The sequence below is a fragment of the Papaver somniferum genome, chromosome 4 (assembly GCF_003573695.1).
Source record: "Papaver somniferum cultivar HN1 chromosome 4, ASM357369v1, whole genome shotgun sequence".
NCBI classification, from domain to species: Eukaryota; Viridiplantae; Streptophyta; class Magnoliopsida; order Ranunculales; family Papaveraceae; genus Papaver; species Papaver somniferum.
This window is the reverse complement of record NC_039361.1, coordinates 132,851,108-132,868,628: the sequence shown is the minus strand read 5'-3', so window position 1 is coordinate 132,868,628 and position 17,521 is coordinate 132,851,108. Positions and strand designations below refer to the sequence as shown.

Below are 17,521 nucleotides of genomic sequence, written 5' to 3'. Positions count from 1 at the left end.
TTCCATTAAAATATATTACACTACAAACCAAAACGAAAAGTTTAGCAGCGCCTACAAACACTTTCATATTTTGCTAAAAAGATGAAAGACCAACATATGAAACTAGGAGTTCTTAAAAGAAATTTAAACATGCATCATATATTACATAAGTTTCATAGAAGCAGATCATAGAAAAGTCTCAAATTCGATATCCTTTCGAATCCCCTTCAATTCTCCTCCCCTTCTTCTTCGTCGTAATGTCCTTTGCCCCTTTTGCGTAAATACCTGGCTTCCCTAATCCTTGCATAAGTATAATCCACACCTGGAGGAAATTCATTATAGAAAATGGATGTATCAATAGGCATGACAGTCTCCAACTTTACTCTAACCTTTCCAATAGCTTTTTTTCCTAACTTTCTTTTTCTCTTCATCACTCAAGTTACATAGAGCCAACATCTGTGCCAGCTCGGGATGCATAAAACTTTCGTTATAAAAATTAGAACACATTAAATATTGTATACGATGTAATTGACCTTCTCGACACCTTACAACTTTAGTACAAGACACAAGGGCATCTACTAGAACTTTAGTATGATCACAAGCCATTCCTTCACTCCTTTTATTTCTAGGATTTTCTCTAATATAATCTCTTTTTTTCCCTTCTAAATCCTTCAAGTTATTATAACAAATCTCTTGCCTTTCCACTTGTCTGATGCATTTAATGCATAATTAAATCTTTACCTTTGCTTGAGCAAACTTTATACGCCAAACCCCTCGTCTACTGATAATCATAAAATTTTGGATTAGTAGCACCTAATCATAGTGAAGACCTATTCGCATCTCCTTCACGTTTACTCATTCAGACTCATCATTACGGCTACTTAAGTACTTTAGTTACTAGTCTAGTCGAAGTTGAATTTGGTCAAGGTCAAGTCAAATCTATAAATATTTTGTAAATGTTAAATATTTTTCTATATTTGTTTTGATGCAGTACAATGTCACATTCATATTTAGGAAATTTTAACTGGCAAGAATAGACCTGATAAGTTGTCACTCCCGAAACCTAGTATAGTCAATCTTTTATCCTAAACCTGACTTGTACAACAATTCCAGTTTCTCAATTCCCAGGATTACTGTTGTTGGAATTAGATTGGCTAGCTCTTTTTTAAGATTATTTTAAATCACCTTTTAGCTCACAGGATACTCGTACCTTAACCCATCAATAAAATAAATTTTAAACCCTTCTTTCTTCTCTCTTACTCATAATACTTCTCCTTCGGTTAATATCTCTTTCCAATTTTCTTCTTCTGATCCTTCTATCCTTAACTATGGGAGATAGTTTTAAACTGTATAGACATTTAAGTATATTATACTTAGCACAGAGGTTTGCAAACCATAGCAATGTAGGGCTTCTACCAACTCCATCAGAATTTATACGAGATTTTGGTATTAAGGAAAACAGTATATTAACAAGGGTATTCTCAACCGATCTTTACAAACCCTACGTTATTCGAGATGTGCTAAGTCATTTATGGGGTCCAATATAGGGTTTCAACTTAGAGAAGTAGACCTAAACCTGTTCATCATCACCTATCGTTCTTCAGAAGACCTGAGATGAATATCTCACAATGGTTCTTGGTATCCTTTTGGTAATGTACTTTATGCAACATCGGCGTATCCTGGTATGAACATATTTACAGAAGTTGTTAAATAAATACCCATTTGGGCCAGCATCTCTAATGCAAAAAATGAACACAGAACTATAGACAGATTAGGACTTATTGCTAGCAAACTAGGTAAAGTTAGCAGAGTTTGCTTGATAAGTGAGGTATGAGCTCCCAATTGTCTACCACTAGTATTAGTCTGGGTTAACAAAGAAAAACAACTCAAGAGAAGTTTCCAGTCAAAGTGGATAAATACCCTATTACTGAGATCTTTTTCAACTACCTCAATCTCCTCTCTAAATTCTGTTCTCACTGCCTAAAGTTTGGACATAAAGTGAGTAACTGCGCTATCATTCAAGGAGATATTTAGATAATATTTATGATATCTCTGTAGACTCCTTGTACCCTGGTGATGATCTCTTTTGGTCGAATGGCATCCCAATCCAAATTTGGAACCCAAAAGACAATGTAGATTGTCATGGTAACTCAAAGGATGTTGAAGCCTACATGGAATTACCAGGAGTTAGAGACACTTTTAACGAACTTTTCAAAGAGAATAACCAAGTGGAAATGATTCCATATCCTTCAGCTGAAGAACATTCTTATGAGGTTTTGGGTCCGGTAATCATCTATGAAGATATGCCTTTGGCTACAGACTCGGTGCTAGAAAAAAATATTCCCTTTAAATTGCCGTAAAACTTCATTCCTTTACCTTCTTTCGATTATGAATCGTTTAGATTAGCCAACTCGGAAACTTGGCGACTCGTTGACTCAGGTAGATCGGCTAAACTTGAATCGGAGCCGACTACTGAACTCCCTCCAGCATATCACTAATCCGTTTCATATTAGAACCACTTTAGAATCACCAATCTTAAATAAAAATCTTTCATTTTCTTCCCTTTTCTCTTTCGAAAATGCTAAGGATTCGTTTGAATCCCAATTTCTCCAGCATCCGCATCATCTATCATTCAGACCCCTATCCCATCTTTGATTTCATTTAACCTTAATTGTATGACTTCATCATTTGCATCTCCATTGACTCAACCAAAATCATCATTCAAAATTTCAATTCCTGATTTCCCATCCTCATCATCCTCTGAAGGTGTATGCACCATTCCAACTGTAAATGGTAAGTTCCTCCATATAAACTAATACGGATCAAATATCAAAGAACAAAAAAAAAAAACTGAATCATATCTTCCATTGCCTTTTTCGCTAGACTCTCCATCATAGAAACAGGATGAGACACAGAAGTATTCCTCCATTAGTATGATTTTCTTTCAATTTTAATTCATTAGTATAATTTAGTGCTAGAATTAATCCTGCTCAGTACTTCTTATGCATACTCGTTAATCTAGTTATTACCCTAGAGTTACCGCTCCTCAGTTTCCTCAGTGCTGGCGAAAACATATAACCTATTAGTTTGTTTCTTCCTCTGCAACTACGATTTAGTGGAGCAAATTCCCCTTTTTGCTACTTTGGTTTTCTAAACTTTCCTTAGGCATGAAAATTCTGGCATAAAATGTTCAGGGATGTGGAAATCCCTTTACACAAAATCATCTAAATTTTTTAATCCTACAAGAAAGACCTGAAATCCTCTTCCTGCCAGAAACAGAATCCCTGAAATCTTTAGTTCAATCTCTAGATTCGTACTTCCAAACTACCATATAGTAGACTATAGGCCAAGTAGGAGGATTAGTGGTAGCTTGGTTGGATGTCTTTTTTCCGATGTGATTCAATGGAATATAAACATGATAAACATCATAGTTAAAGCAAATTTTGACTCTAAAAAATGGGTCTTAACCTGCTTTTATGGAAGTCCTTATCCAGCTAATAGAAACATAGCTTGGGACTTCCTAGAGGAAATAGGTACACAAGTAAATGCTAGGGATATGCCATGGATGGTTATAGGAGACTTTAATATGATCTTCGAACAAGCTGAAAAACAAGGAGGACTACCTTTTAAGAAACCAAATAGTGAATACTACATTAAAATTTTAGAGAGAGTTGGCCTATATTACCTAGGATATACAAGATATGACTTAACATGGAATAATCATAGGAAAGGATTTAAGAACATTCAAGAGAGCTAGCTGTTCAAAATGCTTAATGAAACATACAATACCCAAATGGAACTCTAACTCATCTAGGAGCAATAGAATCAGACCACTGCCCTATCCTCCCATCTCTAGACCTACCATATAAAAGAAAAGATTGGATCTTTAAATTCTACGACACTTGGCTTAAGGAGGATTCTTGCATTCAAGTAATACGAAGATCCTGGAAAATATAGATGGAAATAACCCATCTAGAACCTTAGTATCAAACTTAGAAACTTTAAGAACTAATTTATTAGATTGGAAGAGAAACATTTTTGGCCAACTAAACATGAAAATAACAAAATTAATCAAGGAAATCGAGAGACTAAAATCAACAGGTGAGACTAGTGAATATTCAGAAAGACTTCTAACACAAAAATTAACACAACTTGAATCCATATATGACACTCAAGAAACAATAACTAAACATGAATCTAGAGATAATACCATTGAATTAGGAAAAATACTAAACTCTTCCATATTGTCACCCTAAGATGAAGAAAATGGAATAATATTGAGTGCATAAGCAACAATCAAATCTCAGTCACTCATAATAAAACTGAAATAGGTAAAATCCTTACAGATTATTTCAAAAATATCTTCATAGAAGAGGCAGTTGACCATCCCTTACATGATGATATTTTAGACAACATCCCTTCTTGTATTCCTGATCTACAAAACCTAGCCATCTACTCTATCCTTTCAAAATAAGAAATCATCCTAGTCCTAAAAACATGAAACCTAACAAATCTCATGGACCAGATGGTTTTCCAGCAAGCTTCTTTTTCAACAACTAGGATACAGTTGAGAATTAAGTTATTCTCACTGTCCAAGAATTCTTTGAAACTAGAAAAATGAACCCAGAACTGAACAAAACCCATCTTTCCCTAGCTAATCCCTAATGTTAAACACCCAAAAGACCCCGAAAAATGTAGACCAATTGGTCTATGTAACACAATCTACAAGGTCATTACTAAGATTATAGCAAATAGACTAAAACCTTTACTTGATCAAATTATGTCACTGTTCCAATCTGCCTTTCTTTCATCAATACAAATTTCAGACAATATCATAGAAGCACATGAAATTATTCATTCCATTAAGAAAAGAAAAGCGAAATCTGGAGGCATAGGAATTAAGATAGATATATCAAAAGTGTTTGATAGAGTTAACTGACATTTTTTTTAAAAAAAACCTTGAAAATTTTGGCTTTAATCAGGATGTGTGTTCTCTAATAGAACAAAGTATCTCCACCTCATCAATTGCAGTGTTACTTAATGGATCTCCGAGAGATTTCTTTTATCCCACTAGGGGTATACATCAAGGAGATCCATTATCTCCTTATCTCTTTTATTATTTGCATGAAAGTTTTTCTAGGTTACTTCTATCTCAAGAAGAAAACAAACTTTTGCATGGATTGAAAATAACCCCCAAAACTCCCCAATTTCCCATCTTTTATTTGCGGATGACTTCCTTCTCTTCATTAAAGTTGATCTCATTGAGTGCAAAAACCTTTTACAAACTATAAACCTCTTTAGTCAAGCATCGGGCCAACTGATTAACTTTGATAAATCATGAGTCTTCTTTAGCAAGAAAGTCCATCCCAAACACCAAATAATGATGTCCAAATTACTAAAGATAAAACACATCAATCTTGAAGATTCCTATCTAGAGGCCCCGTTATTCATTGATAAGTCAAAAAATTAAAACATTTGAATTTATTCTTGAAAAGATGGAGCATAAATCACAGAGCTAGAAGAGCCAAGTCCTACCCCCTAAACCAGTGAAATGGTCCTAAACAAGTCCGTTCTAGCTAGTATGGCATCATATCAGATGAGATGCTTTATTCTGCGTAAAAAATGGCAAATAAGATTAATGCAATTTAAAGAGACTTCTGGTGGGGAATTGAACCAAACACTAATGTATATTATCCCAAAGCCTGTCCAAGTATGTGTAAACCTATGAATAAGGGAGGTTTAGGATTCAGAGAAGCTCATAAATTCAAACTAGCCTTGATAGCAAAGGTAGTTTGGAAATTATTAACAGAGCCAAACTCTCTTAAGGCCAAAACTTCGAAACCTAGATATTTTAGAAATAAATCTCCCCTTAGAGAAAAACCCCCAGATAGATGTTCTTTGACTTGGAGATGCATCTGCATAAGATTGAACTTAGTGGCACAAAATAGCATTTGGGAAGTGGGAAAAGGTACAACTATCAATATTTGGGAAGATCATCAGATACAGGGATAAATGTAAATCTGATGAACTACAAATCGAGTTGTAATTCTAACCTTTCTACAATAGCAGGATTCATCTACTACAAAATGGAACACAACTTTGGTATACTCTAGTTTCCCAAACTCTATTGCTAAAAAAATATGTAAAATCAACCTTTTCTTAGATAGAGATCACAACCTTAAAAAGGATAATCTGAGATGGAAACTTGCTAAATATGGAACTTTCTCTGTTAAGTCAATGTACAACAAGCTGAATGAGCACAGTCTAAATGCTTCTAACCTAGGACTAGATGATGATTTCTGGATATCTTTGTGGAAATTAGGAGTCTCACCTATAATCAAACTATTCATGTGGAAATGTATACATAATGTGCTATCAACAAATACAAAACTAAAAGACATAATTAAAAACATCAACCCGAAGTGCACTTTCTGTAATTATCAAGCAGAAACTATAAAATACCTTCTATTACACTGTCCCTATGCTAAGGAAGTTTGGGGGCTAGACTAAACCCAGTACATATCAACTTCAATAATTCCACAAAAATAGCTGATATATGTAAAGATTAGTTTCAAAGTCCCAATTCTTTGATATCTTTAGAGCTAGGACTACAAAAATGTGGTTTATCTGGAAGGCAAGATGTAACAAAGCTTTCCAAGGTATTATTCAAACTCCACAGAGCCTAGCAAAGGAAATACAAAGACATATAGAATTCTTGACAAGAAAGAATAGCAACTAGAATAGGAAAATGAATAAAAAAAAAAAGAAGCTACTTTGGATTCCACCAAATAGAAACACCAAAAAGATTAATGTTGATGTTGCTTGAGTATCAGAAACTACTCCTTCAAGTTTTGCTATGATACTAAGAAATGAAGCAGGTACCTTTGCAGGAGGAAGAGAAGGACGAACAACATGTTCAGACCCACAAGAGGCAGAAGCAGTAGGACTCTTGCAAGCAGCAACTTGGACAGAGGAAAAGCATCTAGCACAGATTTCAGCATTGAAGGAGACTGTGAAATTTTAATCACTTATCTAAATGGCTGGACAATAGACATCTCTTGGACCAGTAAGGCGATTTTGGATGAAGCTAATCGTGAGACCTCAATTTATAACCATTTTTTAGGTTTTTATTTTGATTCCATGTCTGAAAATGAAGTGTCAACACCCTTGCCAAGAAAGCAAAACAAAAACAAAACATTTACTTCTGTAATTGACTGGGATGACATTCCCTCGTTTTGTATTGAAAACAAATTTTTAATAGATAAATCAAATATCATGTATTGAAAACAAACTTTTAATAGATAAATCAAATATCAAGGGATGAATGTCCGGATATTGGATGGCTCTACTTCGAATATAACGGAGACCTTTGTCTCCTGTGGTCTTGAAATGAAATTTATAGAAAAAAGTTTCCTGAAATGAATTGGAGAGACCATGTGCCCTAGCGGCCTAGCCTCAGTGGCTGGAACTCAAAAGAGAAAAATTGACTAAATCCCTCCTCTCCTCTCATTTTTGGGAACTGCACACATAACTGCACTTGTAACCTTCCGAGAGAGCGATGGAAGAATCAACTAACCCTTCAGAATCAAACCCTTCTTCATCTTCTTTTTCTACAACTAGCTATACCAATTCTAGGGTTGGAAAAGGTGGTTCTGAATTCCTCTCTAACCTTCCTTCTCGTGGTCTTTTCTCCTCTTCCACTGTCCTCTCCACTAATCCCGTATGTACTCCTCTCTCAATAATCTCTAACACAGTTGTTAATTATCAGAAATTTGTCTTATTTTCTATGATTATGCACTGAATTTATTATTTGGTCCTATTTTTTATTGCTGTTTTCCCTGAGTGTCTCTATGTAGCATATCTTGGGTTGTTTTTAAGTGCCCCGCATTCAATTGATGAGGAAAATTTGAGAATTAGAGTTATCAAAACAGCGGGTGATTGCCAAAATTAAATTTTTTGATACCCATTGCTAAAATCATGTATATTACTCTGCAGGGTGGGATTCGAGTATATGTCTGTGATCATGATACGTCACCACCAGGTCATTTTCTTGCTCACAACTTGTTTTTTCTTTGTTTTACGCATGTCAACTTCCATTGGGACTATTATGGTTGGGGGTTGCTTGAAATTGCCACAGCAAGCTTAGGCTGAGATACCGAATGAATTACTGTACAGATAATTTCGTTTACATAGAGAAGTAGTGCCTATATTTTTCTTAACTTAGTGTAGCAACTAGCAAGGTTTTGAAGTTGTAGTTGTTTGCATCAACCAGAAATGTCTAGTCTAACTTTTTCCTTAATGCAGTGGACCAAGTTATAAGTACAAACCAAACAAACATATTGATTAGATCTCTCATGCTTAAGAAGCAGAGGAATGATGCCGTCTTAAAGGATGTAAAGGGTAAATCTACAACTGAGATCACCAAAGGAAAGAGGTAGTGAGTCTAAATTTTGATTTTTTCTTACTCCACAAATCTTCGTTTGAAGTACTTTTATATGTGGACATATGTGTGCATGTGCATTCAGTGGGTTCAAGTACCATTACCTGGACTCAAAGTCACATAATCTTATTTTGTTATGCTAACATCTGTTTTCTTCTCAGAGCTGCTGAAAGAACGGCAGATGGCAGAGCTTCCGCTAAGAGAGCTAGTTTGAGCTTAAACCCTCGCAGTTCTCAGCAAGGTATTATACCCATAGATGATGAAGTTGTAGTTGTGTAGCTTTATTAAGCAATGTTGTCTCTGGGATAACAGTCTATCCTCAGGGAAATGCAAGGCTGTTGTTATCCAGTAATCAATTGTTACGCATAATTCCGACAAACTTCCGGAGAAAAGGAGGCATTTGCCTATTATAGAGATGGTGTGTGTTCTACGTCCTGAATCAAAGAAAAACGGTGATTTAAATCAAGATTTCTCCAGTACCTTGTGTTATGTTAAGTCACAAAAAGAAAAGAAAATAGAGTCAGGGAAGGGATATAACTCAGCTGTAGAGTCTCATTAGTAATTAGGTTTAGAGTTTACACTTTACACCTACATTTTGTTTATCTATAAAATCCATCTCTATCTGGAGTCGAGGATTCTAAACACTTGTGTTGATTTTGTAGAGAAATCAAGTGGGTGTGCCTTTGATAAAGAAATACAGAGTTTGACTGTGGATAAGCTGCGTATTCTACTGAGGGGAAGAGGTCTGTCAGTCAAAGGAAAGAAGGTAACTGATCTGTTAAGCTTACTTAGAATTCGTTGAGTCCGCCGTTTGAGTGAAAGATGGCTCTTTTACGGTATATCTAGAAAATGAAGTTGATTTATTTATCTTTAGAATCATCTGATTGTGTAGCTATTGTTGATCGTGTATGCTCAATGGCAACTGCTGTCAAATCTATGTGCAGGAGGAACTGATTGCACGCCTCCGAAATGACAACGTAGATGGTAAGCATATTTAAGAATGGGGGATAGATACTCCAAGGGACAAGTTAACTATCCCCAAGCCTATGTATACGTACAAGGGCTTTCAGCTTCTTGAAGGAAAGGGTTCGGAGCGTTAGTTGGCGTGTGATTATTGTAAACTGGTTATTTAAGTTTCGGGAAACATAAAAGTAATATTTTTGTTGTACAAGCCTTGGGTTCTTATGCTTTTGAAGCTGTAATATGGTCTTGCCTTGCTGTTTGTTGTATACTAACAACAACATCCCCATCATCCTAGTTCCAGTGGAAAACATACCAACTGCATGGGTATATGATGAAGTTGCTTAATAGCATTTTCTTCTTTTTCTTTGACCTTGAGCTTTCAAGGATATAAAGCTGTCCGTGTGGGGAATTGCTTCTCTTACCGAACTGTTAACATTGCTTGTATCTTGTATTATAAAAAGTTTTGGATCATAACAAGACACCTTCCTTTTATCCTCCAAGAATAAAAAGTTCACCTCTCTTTGTATACTACGGACAGTGGAACGATGGTACATGACCGGGATACTACTGAACAACATGCTTTAACTCCAGCTATGGTCTTCTTCATGCTCGTTCACATCTTTACTCTTTCTTAGTAAACCGTGTTGGATTCGCCATCTCATACACTCGTGAAAATATTTTTGCGGAAGCTAATGGTATTAGCACCTATGTAGAGTCTGACGGCCCAAACAGTATGGCCTTTTATGTCAAGAGAAACTTCACTCTTCTTTACTTACTTTTTGTACAGAATATCACATGAAAAGACGACGAAAGAGTAAAGCATTTTGGTAATAGTTATTGCTTTCACAAACAATCCTGGTATTGACTTCAATTGGTGGAACTTCTTTTTTTGATCAATTTGATGGGAGATTTCTTGCTTGTATCGAATTATTATTAACATATAAAAAGATCTTACAAATATCACAAGCCTGAGTCAAATCAAATGTATATTTCACGAAGAACAAATAAGACCACGCATCCAAACAGGATTCTGAACAAGGTTAAAAATGGACTCTCGCTTTGGGATTTTTTCAAAATTACCAACAAAATTCAAACAATTGAAGATAGTATTCCAATAGTCTATCATTGATAATACAGAGACGCAAGTCAAGTAAAAGGATAAAAGTTAGAAAAGAGTAAACTCCCGAGAAGGATGTATGCTGCTGAGTATGCCCAAATGAAGTACGCGCATCTGCTGCGGTAGGCCATCAAATACGAGGAAAACCAATACAGAGGAGGGCTGGAAGACAAGAAACGAGTCGCTACCTGTCAAAATGTGTGTTAGAAACTCAACACAGTTCGCAAACAACAAATTGTGGTTCGTTTATGTAGCATCTATGATGTTCTCTCCAACAATATGCAGTTTGATTTCATGTGGAGATTTTCTCTGGGTTTAAGCTACTCACTGCTGCGTCACTGTTTTTGAGTTTTAACCCCGACAGTGGGGTAGGCCGACTCGGTAAACTTACATCGTCATACATGAGCTTGGACTGGGTTTCAAGCAGAAACTGAACCCGGCGAGAAGTCTAAAACATTTAATATATGAAGCTAAACGTGTACTTTGTGCATGCAGATATTTAGGGGAATCCATATTGGAGTTTAAAAGAAGAGAGTCCTAATGGGATGACCCCTGATCCCTTCTCAGCTCACTTTTAGCTCTTGTTTGAACTTAGTTAATTGAACCCCCAGCAATCCATCAAGTTACATCTTTAAGCCAAAATGATACACCTCATCATTATGGTTAGACCGGCATAATTGGGTATAATAGACGTAATTACAAGAATAAGAGTTACAAGCTACTCTATTGAACTACCGGGATATGATCCTCTTAAGGACTCAGATGTTAATGACATACTCTAGCCAATGAGAGAAGCAAAAAGATACTTACTTAAACATGCATCACAAAAAATGCTGTGGCTGACATAAACACCAGGTGTAGAACGAACGGAAGAACTGATATGGAAGCATAGTCTGACTTTGCTGGAACTACTTTACCGTGCTCTGATGGTACAGGGTCTAGACAAGAACTAAGAGTTTTTTCCTGTGTCTAAGATTAGGATTTTCTGTTACCAATTGAGCGAAACCACGTTGGATGTTGTATACTTATATTTACAAATACATAAATTTTAAGAATTGACAAGGTAAAGAAATATGTTCCATGCAGATCTTTCTTGGATTAGATTTTCACTACATAAGAGGTAATTTGTCTGTTTTTATTCTTGAAAGAGTATAACTGATCAAAGCATGTAGATATGATATATGACGTCCCCGATCAAGAGATACACAAGAAATAGTAACTCACTTGTGCAATTCTGTTTAAAAACAAACCTTCGAGGACTTCAGAAGAGATCTTCCCTGAGACCTGAGCATTGTTTAATCTTCCATTTACCCCATAAAGAATAGCAGCTAAGTTCTTTTCCTTACTAGAAGCTCGGAAGCCCAATGAAAAAACAATTTCGGGCCGCAATTTCACATAGTATGCAATTGAACAGAGTGCCAAAGAGAGAATAGGCGAGGCAAGAAGAAAGTTGGGCAACTGTTTCAGCTGGAAATACTTCAAGAAACCAACCCCCTGTGATAAGAATCGCAGAAGCCACCAGAGAAAAGTTATAATCTTAGTGCTAGTAATTTAGAGTCATAATTAGAATTGACCAGACATGCATTTAAAATTCCCATGTTCATGCTTGGCATTCGCTGTTCGTTAATAGTTGACAATTACTCCATGATTAGTTGGAAATGCAATGATAGCATCAACAAGTTTTTTCATATGATAATGCCATAATGGTGATAACTAGTTTCCGTGAACCATCTAATTCTGCAGCTATTATGTACTCTCTCGGTTCTTTTTTAATAGGCCAGTTTTTATAAATAAAAATTTCAAAAAAATAGGCCATTTTCTAATTGGAAAGGTCAAATGTTACTTTAATTTTTTGGGACCACTTTTCTCTTAACTTCTTTTGATGACAAGTTTCATGTGTACCACTTCACTTTAGTTCTTTTATTGACAAGTGTCATGATGACCACTTTCAATGATTAGTTAACTTAATTTCCTTAAATTTCGCTAAAAACAAAACCAGCCTATTAAAAAAAACGGAGGGAGTATAACTTAAGTAACTTAACTGACCTACCAAGTTACTGACCCAAAAGGCAAATAAGCATACCAGTAATGACCTTGAAGAAAGTCATACAAAAAAGGCACTCTTGCTTTGCACCAAGGCCTCGTTTCATCTGATATGATCCCCCGACAAAGATTATGGTATCCATAAGCTTGAAAAGCAATGAATGGGATAAATATGCATACAGATCGCAAAGCTCCGTCTATAAGAGTCATCGCTGCCAACTTTAACAAAAATAGTTAAAATAACTAAAACCAGCATCTACTTTAGTCCATCACAGGATTGAGTGAGTAATAGCCAAAATGACAGCAATTGCATTCATCCAAGATAAGCATATATTCTAAATTTTCTCGCAACAGATAAAGTAAGTAACAAAATAAATAACAACTTACCCCAATACGTTTTTAGTGGAAGATAGCATCATGAGCCTGAATGATGCACATCCTGAAAACAGATATTGCCAGCATTAAGCACACCATTTGATCTTGTGAAACCAGACAGAGCAAACAGAAGCACGGCGATAGTGTTTCCACCGGATAGTAAGTGGTATATGCCACCGAGAGAAAACAAGAAATACAAACTCTCCGTATATCTGTTAAACCAGGACCACAATTCAGTCTCACCATCGACAATAGAAAAATGTATATTTCTTAATAAAGCTTCAAATTTGAAAAGGCTAAGAGATTACATTGATGAATAGAATATGGAAGCTGGATTGAAGCAAAATAACATGGATGCACGAAATGCAGTTTTTCTGTCCAGAGTGTTAGTCATGTATAACTGATATATACGTAAGGGAAAAATATTCGATGGGGGCATGAGGGACAAATCATGTCTTGACACGTGTATTTGCTATAAATTGATTCCATCAAATTTTGTTTCCAAATATATAAAAAAATGTATTTTTGGTGAAAATACTGATTATCTTAATTGGTGATATTTTATCCTTTATATTTTTGGTAACATAATTTGTTAAAACATAAAACGCCCCCATCAAAAATTTACTCTATATGTAAGTTGAACAAATCAAATGCCGAAGCGGGTTTTTAATTCATACATTGTCATCGCTCCAAATGCAGATGAATTAGAACCGGTGGATCACTTGAGTTTCACGTTCTTGAACCTTCAAACTCGGAGGTGAGTAGGTGCCACAAAAATGAGCACAAACTATATTTCCACAAACTAAATACCTTGTAGAAACTCAATTTTCTCTCCAAAGTACACTAAGGGATTTGGGTAATTCTTCACAACTAATGTTTGAATACTAGAAGACTTTTTCACTAACTTGAATGCTCACTTAGAACTCTCTAGCTTAATCTCCATACTTGGTTTATCTCTTGCTAAACTCACTACTATTGAGTTGTAGTGTTTTCTTCTACTTCTTATGTTTCTACAAATGAAACTAGAAGTCTATTTATACTTAAACTTCAAGTATCCTCTCTTGGCAAGTGTCAAGGAAGAATCAAACACTTGGAGCAAGTTCTAACACTTTTTTTAGCATAGATTAAACACATGGAGTAAGTGATTAAACACTTGTTAGCATCATGCAAACACATGATGGCAAGAAACAAGACACATGTTTCCCCATTGCTTGGTTAGTTGGAGAAGGATTCTTCTTATGACAAAGTCAAGCACATGACTTTATATAACCACCCAAGATGGACTTTGGGCATGCACAAACACAATGGGTGCCCAATTTCTAACATCTCCCACGCACACATAGTGTGTATAGCGCCAACATGCTTCCCAATCACAGTCCTAAGAGAAAAACGTTCATATTGGTAAATAGTTTGTGCGACCATCGAGATACCTTCATTTTGGGAGCTCCATACTAGAATCTCATTACGAGTCAGCATGGAGACATCAAGCCATCACAAAGAATTTCGTATCTCATTACCTCAGATAATTTGACTACACCTGACATAATATTCTTAATCCCCCTAGCAAGCAGTATTGCACCCATGTACATTTTTATCAATTGTATTCATGATTTTAGACAAACGAAAAACGCTGGCCAGCTATGAGTCACAATTCATGGTGTATCATCAAATTTTCTTCCAAGAAATTCATATCGGTCCAATCCAAGTTAACAGCTTTCCTAGACATGTATCATCATACGAGAAGTTGCATCGTATTAGAAAACATGCTAAAGTAGCATCATTAAGTATCCTCTTCATGACATAAACTCAAGTCAAAGGGGTAAATGAATTGGATATTAATCCAGTGGCTCACACAACAATGAAGCAGGGAATCATTCATCGCTCGCACAATCGGTCGACTTAGCACATACATCACAAAGTGTATTCTATGGAGTTTCTTCCACTCAAATGGGCATGTCCAGCATAAAAAACATACGCCATACAGATCTTAGTCTAGTCGTCATTTAAGCGCCTAACTTGAATTTCTGATCCAACAGTCATTCACATAGTAACTGTTCAGAAAATCACATCTGGCTTTATAACAGGGTTCATTAAATGGTGGTCACATTTAATGATCGATCTCTCTGTCAGATCTCATCTTAAACATATTAAGGCGACTTATAAAAGTATAGAAAAGTCTGCCACAAAAGCACGTGGTTTTTCGAAAAACATATCTTCCGAAAAACGTCTCTTCTCTTGTCTCATCTTGCTCGCGATACTAAGCGCCAAGGCGAATCACCTGTGTGAGTAGGTCGATTCTTTCCTGCCGACAACTTAATCATCCATGTACACATGAAGAGTTTTCACATAGACTATTAAAATCTTATTTGACACTCAATACTCATTCACCTGATAATAATGTCATCAAATGCTCTTCATATCGAATCCTGCATAATCTCATGTTCTCTGCATAAGATTAGAAAGAAAATCTCGTGGAGATATATCCAAGAACAACCTTTATTCATGCAACCATATCACGTATAACATGGGATCACATACTTATGTGTTTGGCTTTCCATGGTATTCAAGGTCTATCTTTCCCATATACAACATCTCGTGTGCTATCACTGTGAAGCAACACCACGTCCTTTGCATGTTCTGAGACACCAAGTCTCATAGTAAGTCTCCTTAAACAGAAAGCTTCTAAAAGTGCAACATATTCTGCTTCCAGTATAAACAGAGAAATGCACTTCCGCTTATGACTACACCAACTGACTGTATGCATGTCCTCCAAGAGAATATCCTGAAGTATTCGTATACTGATCTTCCTAAAAGTTCTTTCAAGATAACGTATATCCCGTTGATCGTATCCACTGAGTTGTATCTAATTCCCTTAAGGTAACGATTTACCAAATCCACTGCCAAACTTATGTCAGGCCTAGTACACAACATAGCGCACATTAGTCTCCTGACTGCAGAGGCATACGGTACTTTGGACATATAATTTTTTTCTTTTCTATCCTTAAGAAAATGATCCTCCCATAGGAGTGTGGATGGGTTCAAGAATATTCTTTTATGTAAGTCTCTTGAGACAAACTAAGAATCTTTCTTGAGAGATCTCGTGTGATCTCAAACACACAACACATAATTAGTCATACCCATGTCCGTCATTCCAAAAATTAGAGGACAACCATTCCTTAGTGGCGACAACACCTTCAAGATCATTAACTGCTAGTAGAATCTACATACAATGTTATGACAAGAATATTTCCTTGGATCGTTTAACGTACACACAATGGTCTTCATCAATCATTTCGTAACCAACATAGGTGATAGAGTGATGGAAACACATATGTCATTGTCTAGACGATTATTTAATGATAACAAAAAGATATTTGAGACGGAAAACTTTGCGTTCTTATTCCTTGACCCCAAATCTCGTAGGTAAAGACACAAAATCTCGTCATCTGGTCCTCCGTTGAGGAATGTAGTTTTAACATCCCTTTGGAACAATTCTAAATCCAAATATGCAACTGTAGCATGAGGCGAATTGAGGAAAACACCTTACTACAGAAGAAAAGGTTTTCTCATAGTCTATACCCTATTGATGAGTATATCCTTTTTCCACTAAACGAGCTTTGTACTTTTCAATTGAACCATCTGCCTTGCGTTTAATTTTAAAGACCCATTTGTTTCCAATGGCCTTTCGCCCAGGCGGAAGATCAACCAACTCCAAAATGTCATTCTTATCCATTGATTTAATTTCCTTTTGCATTGCAAAAAGCCATTTATTGCAATCAACTGAGGAGATGGCTTCTCTAAAAGAAGTAGGCTCATCTTCAATACTCGCAGCATGTATTAATATTCCCCCTTCAATCTCAAAATGACGACGGGGTACTTTTCCACGCTCACTTCTGCGTGGTTCAAAAACTTGTGTCCCTAGCAGTTCACTCCCACTAGGATGTAGATCACTCCCACTATCTTCAGCAATTATAGGTTGAGAAACTAATTCTCTACCTTCGCTCGAAGATGGTAAGATATATTCACTCTCTTCTATTTCAAAGAGTTCCAAGTTTTTGTTAATGTCATTGATTCGAGGAAAATCATTTTCAATGAAAACAATATCTCTGGACTCTATCTCAGTCATCCCTCCACTTGGATGTTCACCATACATCATATATCCTTTTGAGCAATCAAAATATCTTATAAAGACAAGCTTTCTTGCTCTAGGACCTAGCTTTCCATACACATGAGAACCGTTGTGAACATAACCAGCTGAACCCCATGGGCGCAAATTTCCTAAATTAGGTTTTTCGCCTTTCCAAAGTTCATATGGATTAGAAGGAACCGATTGAGTTGGGACACGATTCAAAATGTAGGCCGCAGTCATAATAGCATCCCCCCAAAAAGATATTGGGAGGTTGGCTTGCGCCATCATTGATCTAACCATATCTAATAATGTTCTATTCTGTCTCTCTGCAACACCATTTTGTTGCGGAGTATTTGGAATAGTAAGCTGCCTAGTTATTCCCTTACTATCACAAAATTCCCTGAACATATCAGATAAATATTCGCGTCCACAGTCAGTATGGAGAGTCTTTAAACTCTTCCCAATTTGATTCTCA

The 17,521-nt window shown here is 36.1% G+C and overlaps 1 protein-coding gene and 1 pseudogene across 1 annotated transcript; one reads left to right on the top strand and one right to left on the bottom strand.

Moving 5' to 3' along the window:
* The first annotated feature begins 7,381 nt into the window (after window positions 1-7,381).
* Window positions 7,382-9,871, top strand: LOC113276606. Its single transcript, XM_026526227.1, has 6 exons — window positions 7,382-7,699; window positions 7,975-8,020; window positions 8,284-8,413; window positions 8,581-8,660; window positions 9,082-9,185; window positions 9,364-9,871. The coding sequence occupies exons 1-6, from the start codon at window positions 7,538-7,540 to the stop codon at window positions 9,415-9,417; spliced, it is 576 nt and encodes a 191-aa protein (XP_026382012.1). The 5' UTR covers window positions 7,382-7,537; the 3' UTR covers window positions 9,418-9,871.
* A 657-nt stretch (window positions 9,872-10,528) lies between these two features.
* Window positions 10,529-17,521, bottom strand: part of LOC113273149 — a 32,957-nt pseudogene continuing 25,964 nt past the window's right edge.

What these genes read in the sequence shown, in the direction of transcription:
- LOC113276606 (XM_026526227.1), top strand. Translation starts at nt 7,538, where the DNA reads ATGGAAGAATCAACTAACCCTTCAGAATCAAACCCTTCTTCATCTTCT. An exon ending in TCATGATACGTCACCACCAG is followed by an intron (nt 8,021 to 8,283) that starts GTCATTTTCTTG and finishes TCCTTAATGCAG; the next exon opens with TGGACCAAGTTATAAGTACA. An exon ending in TGTCAGTCAAAGGAAAGAAG is followed by an intron (nt 9,186 to 9,363) that starts GTAACTGATCTG and finishes ATCTATGTGCAG; the next exon opens with GAGGAACTGATTGCACGCCT.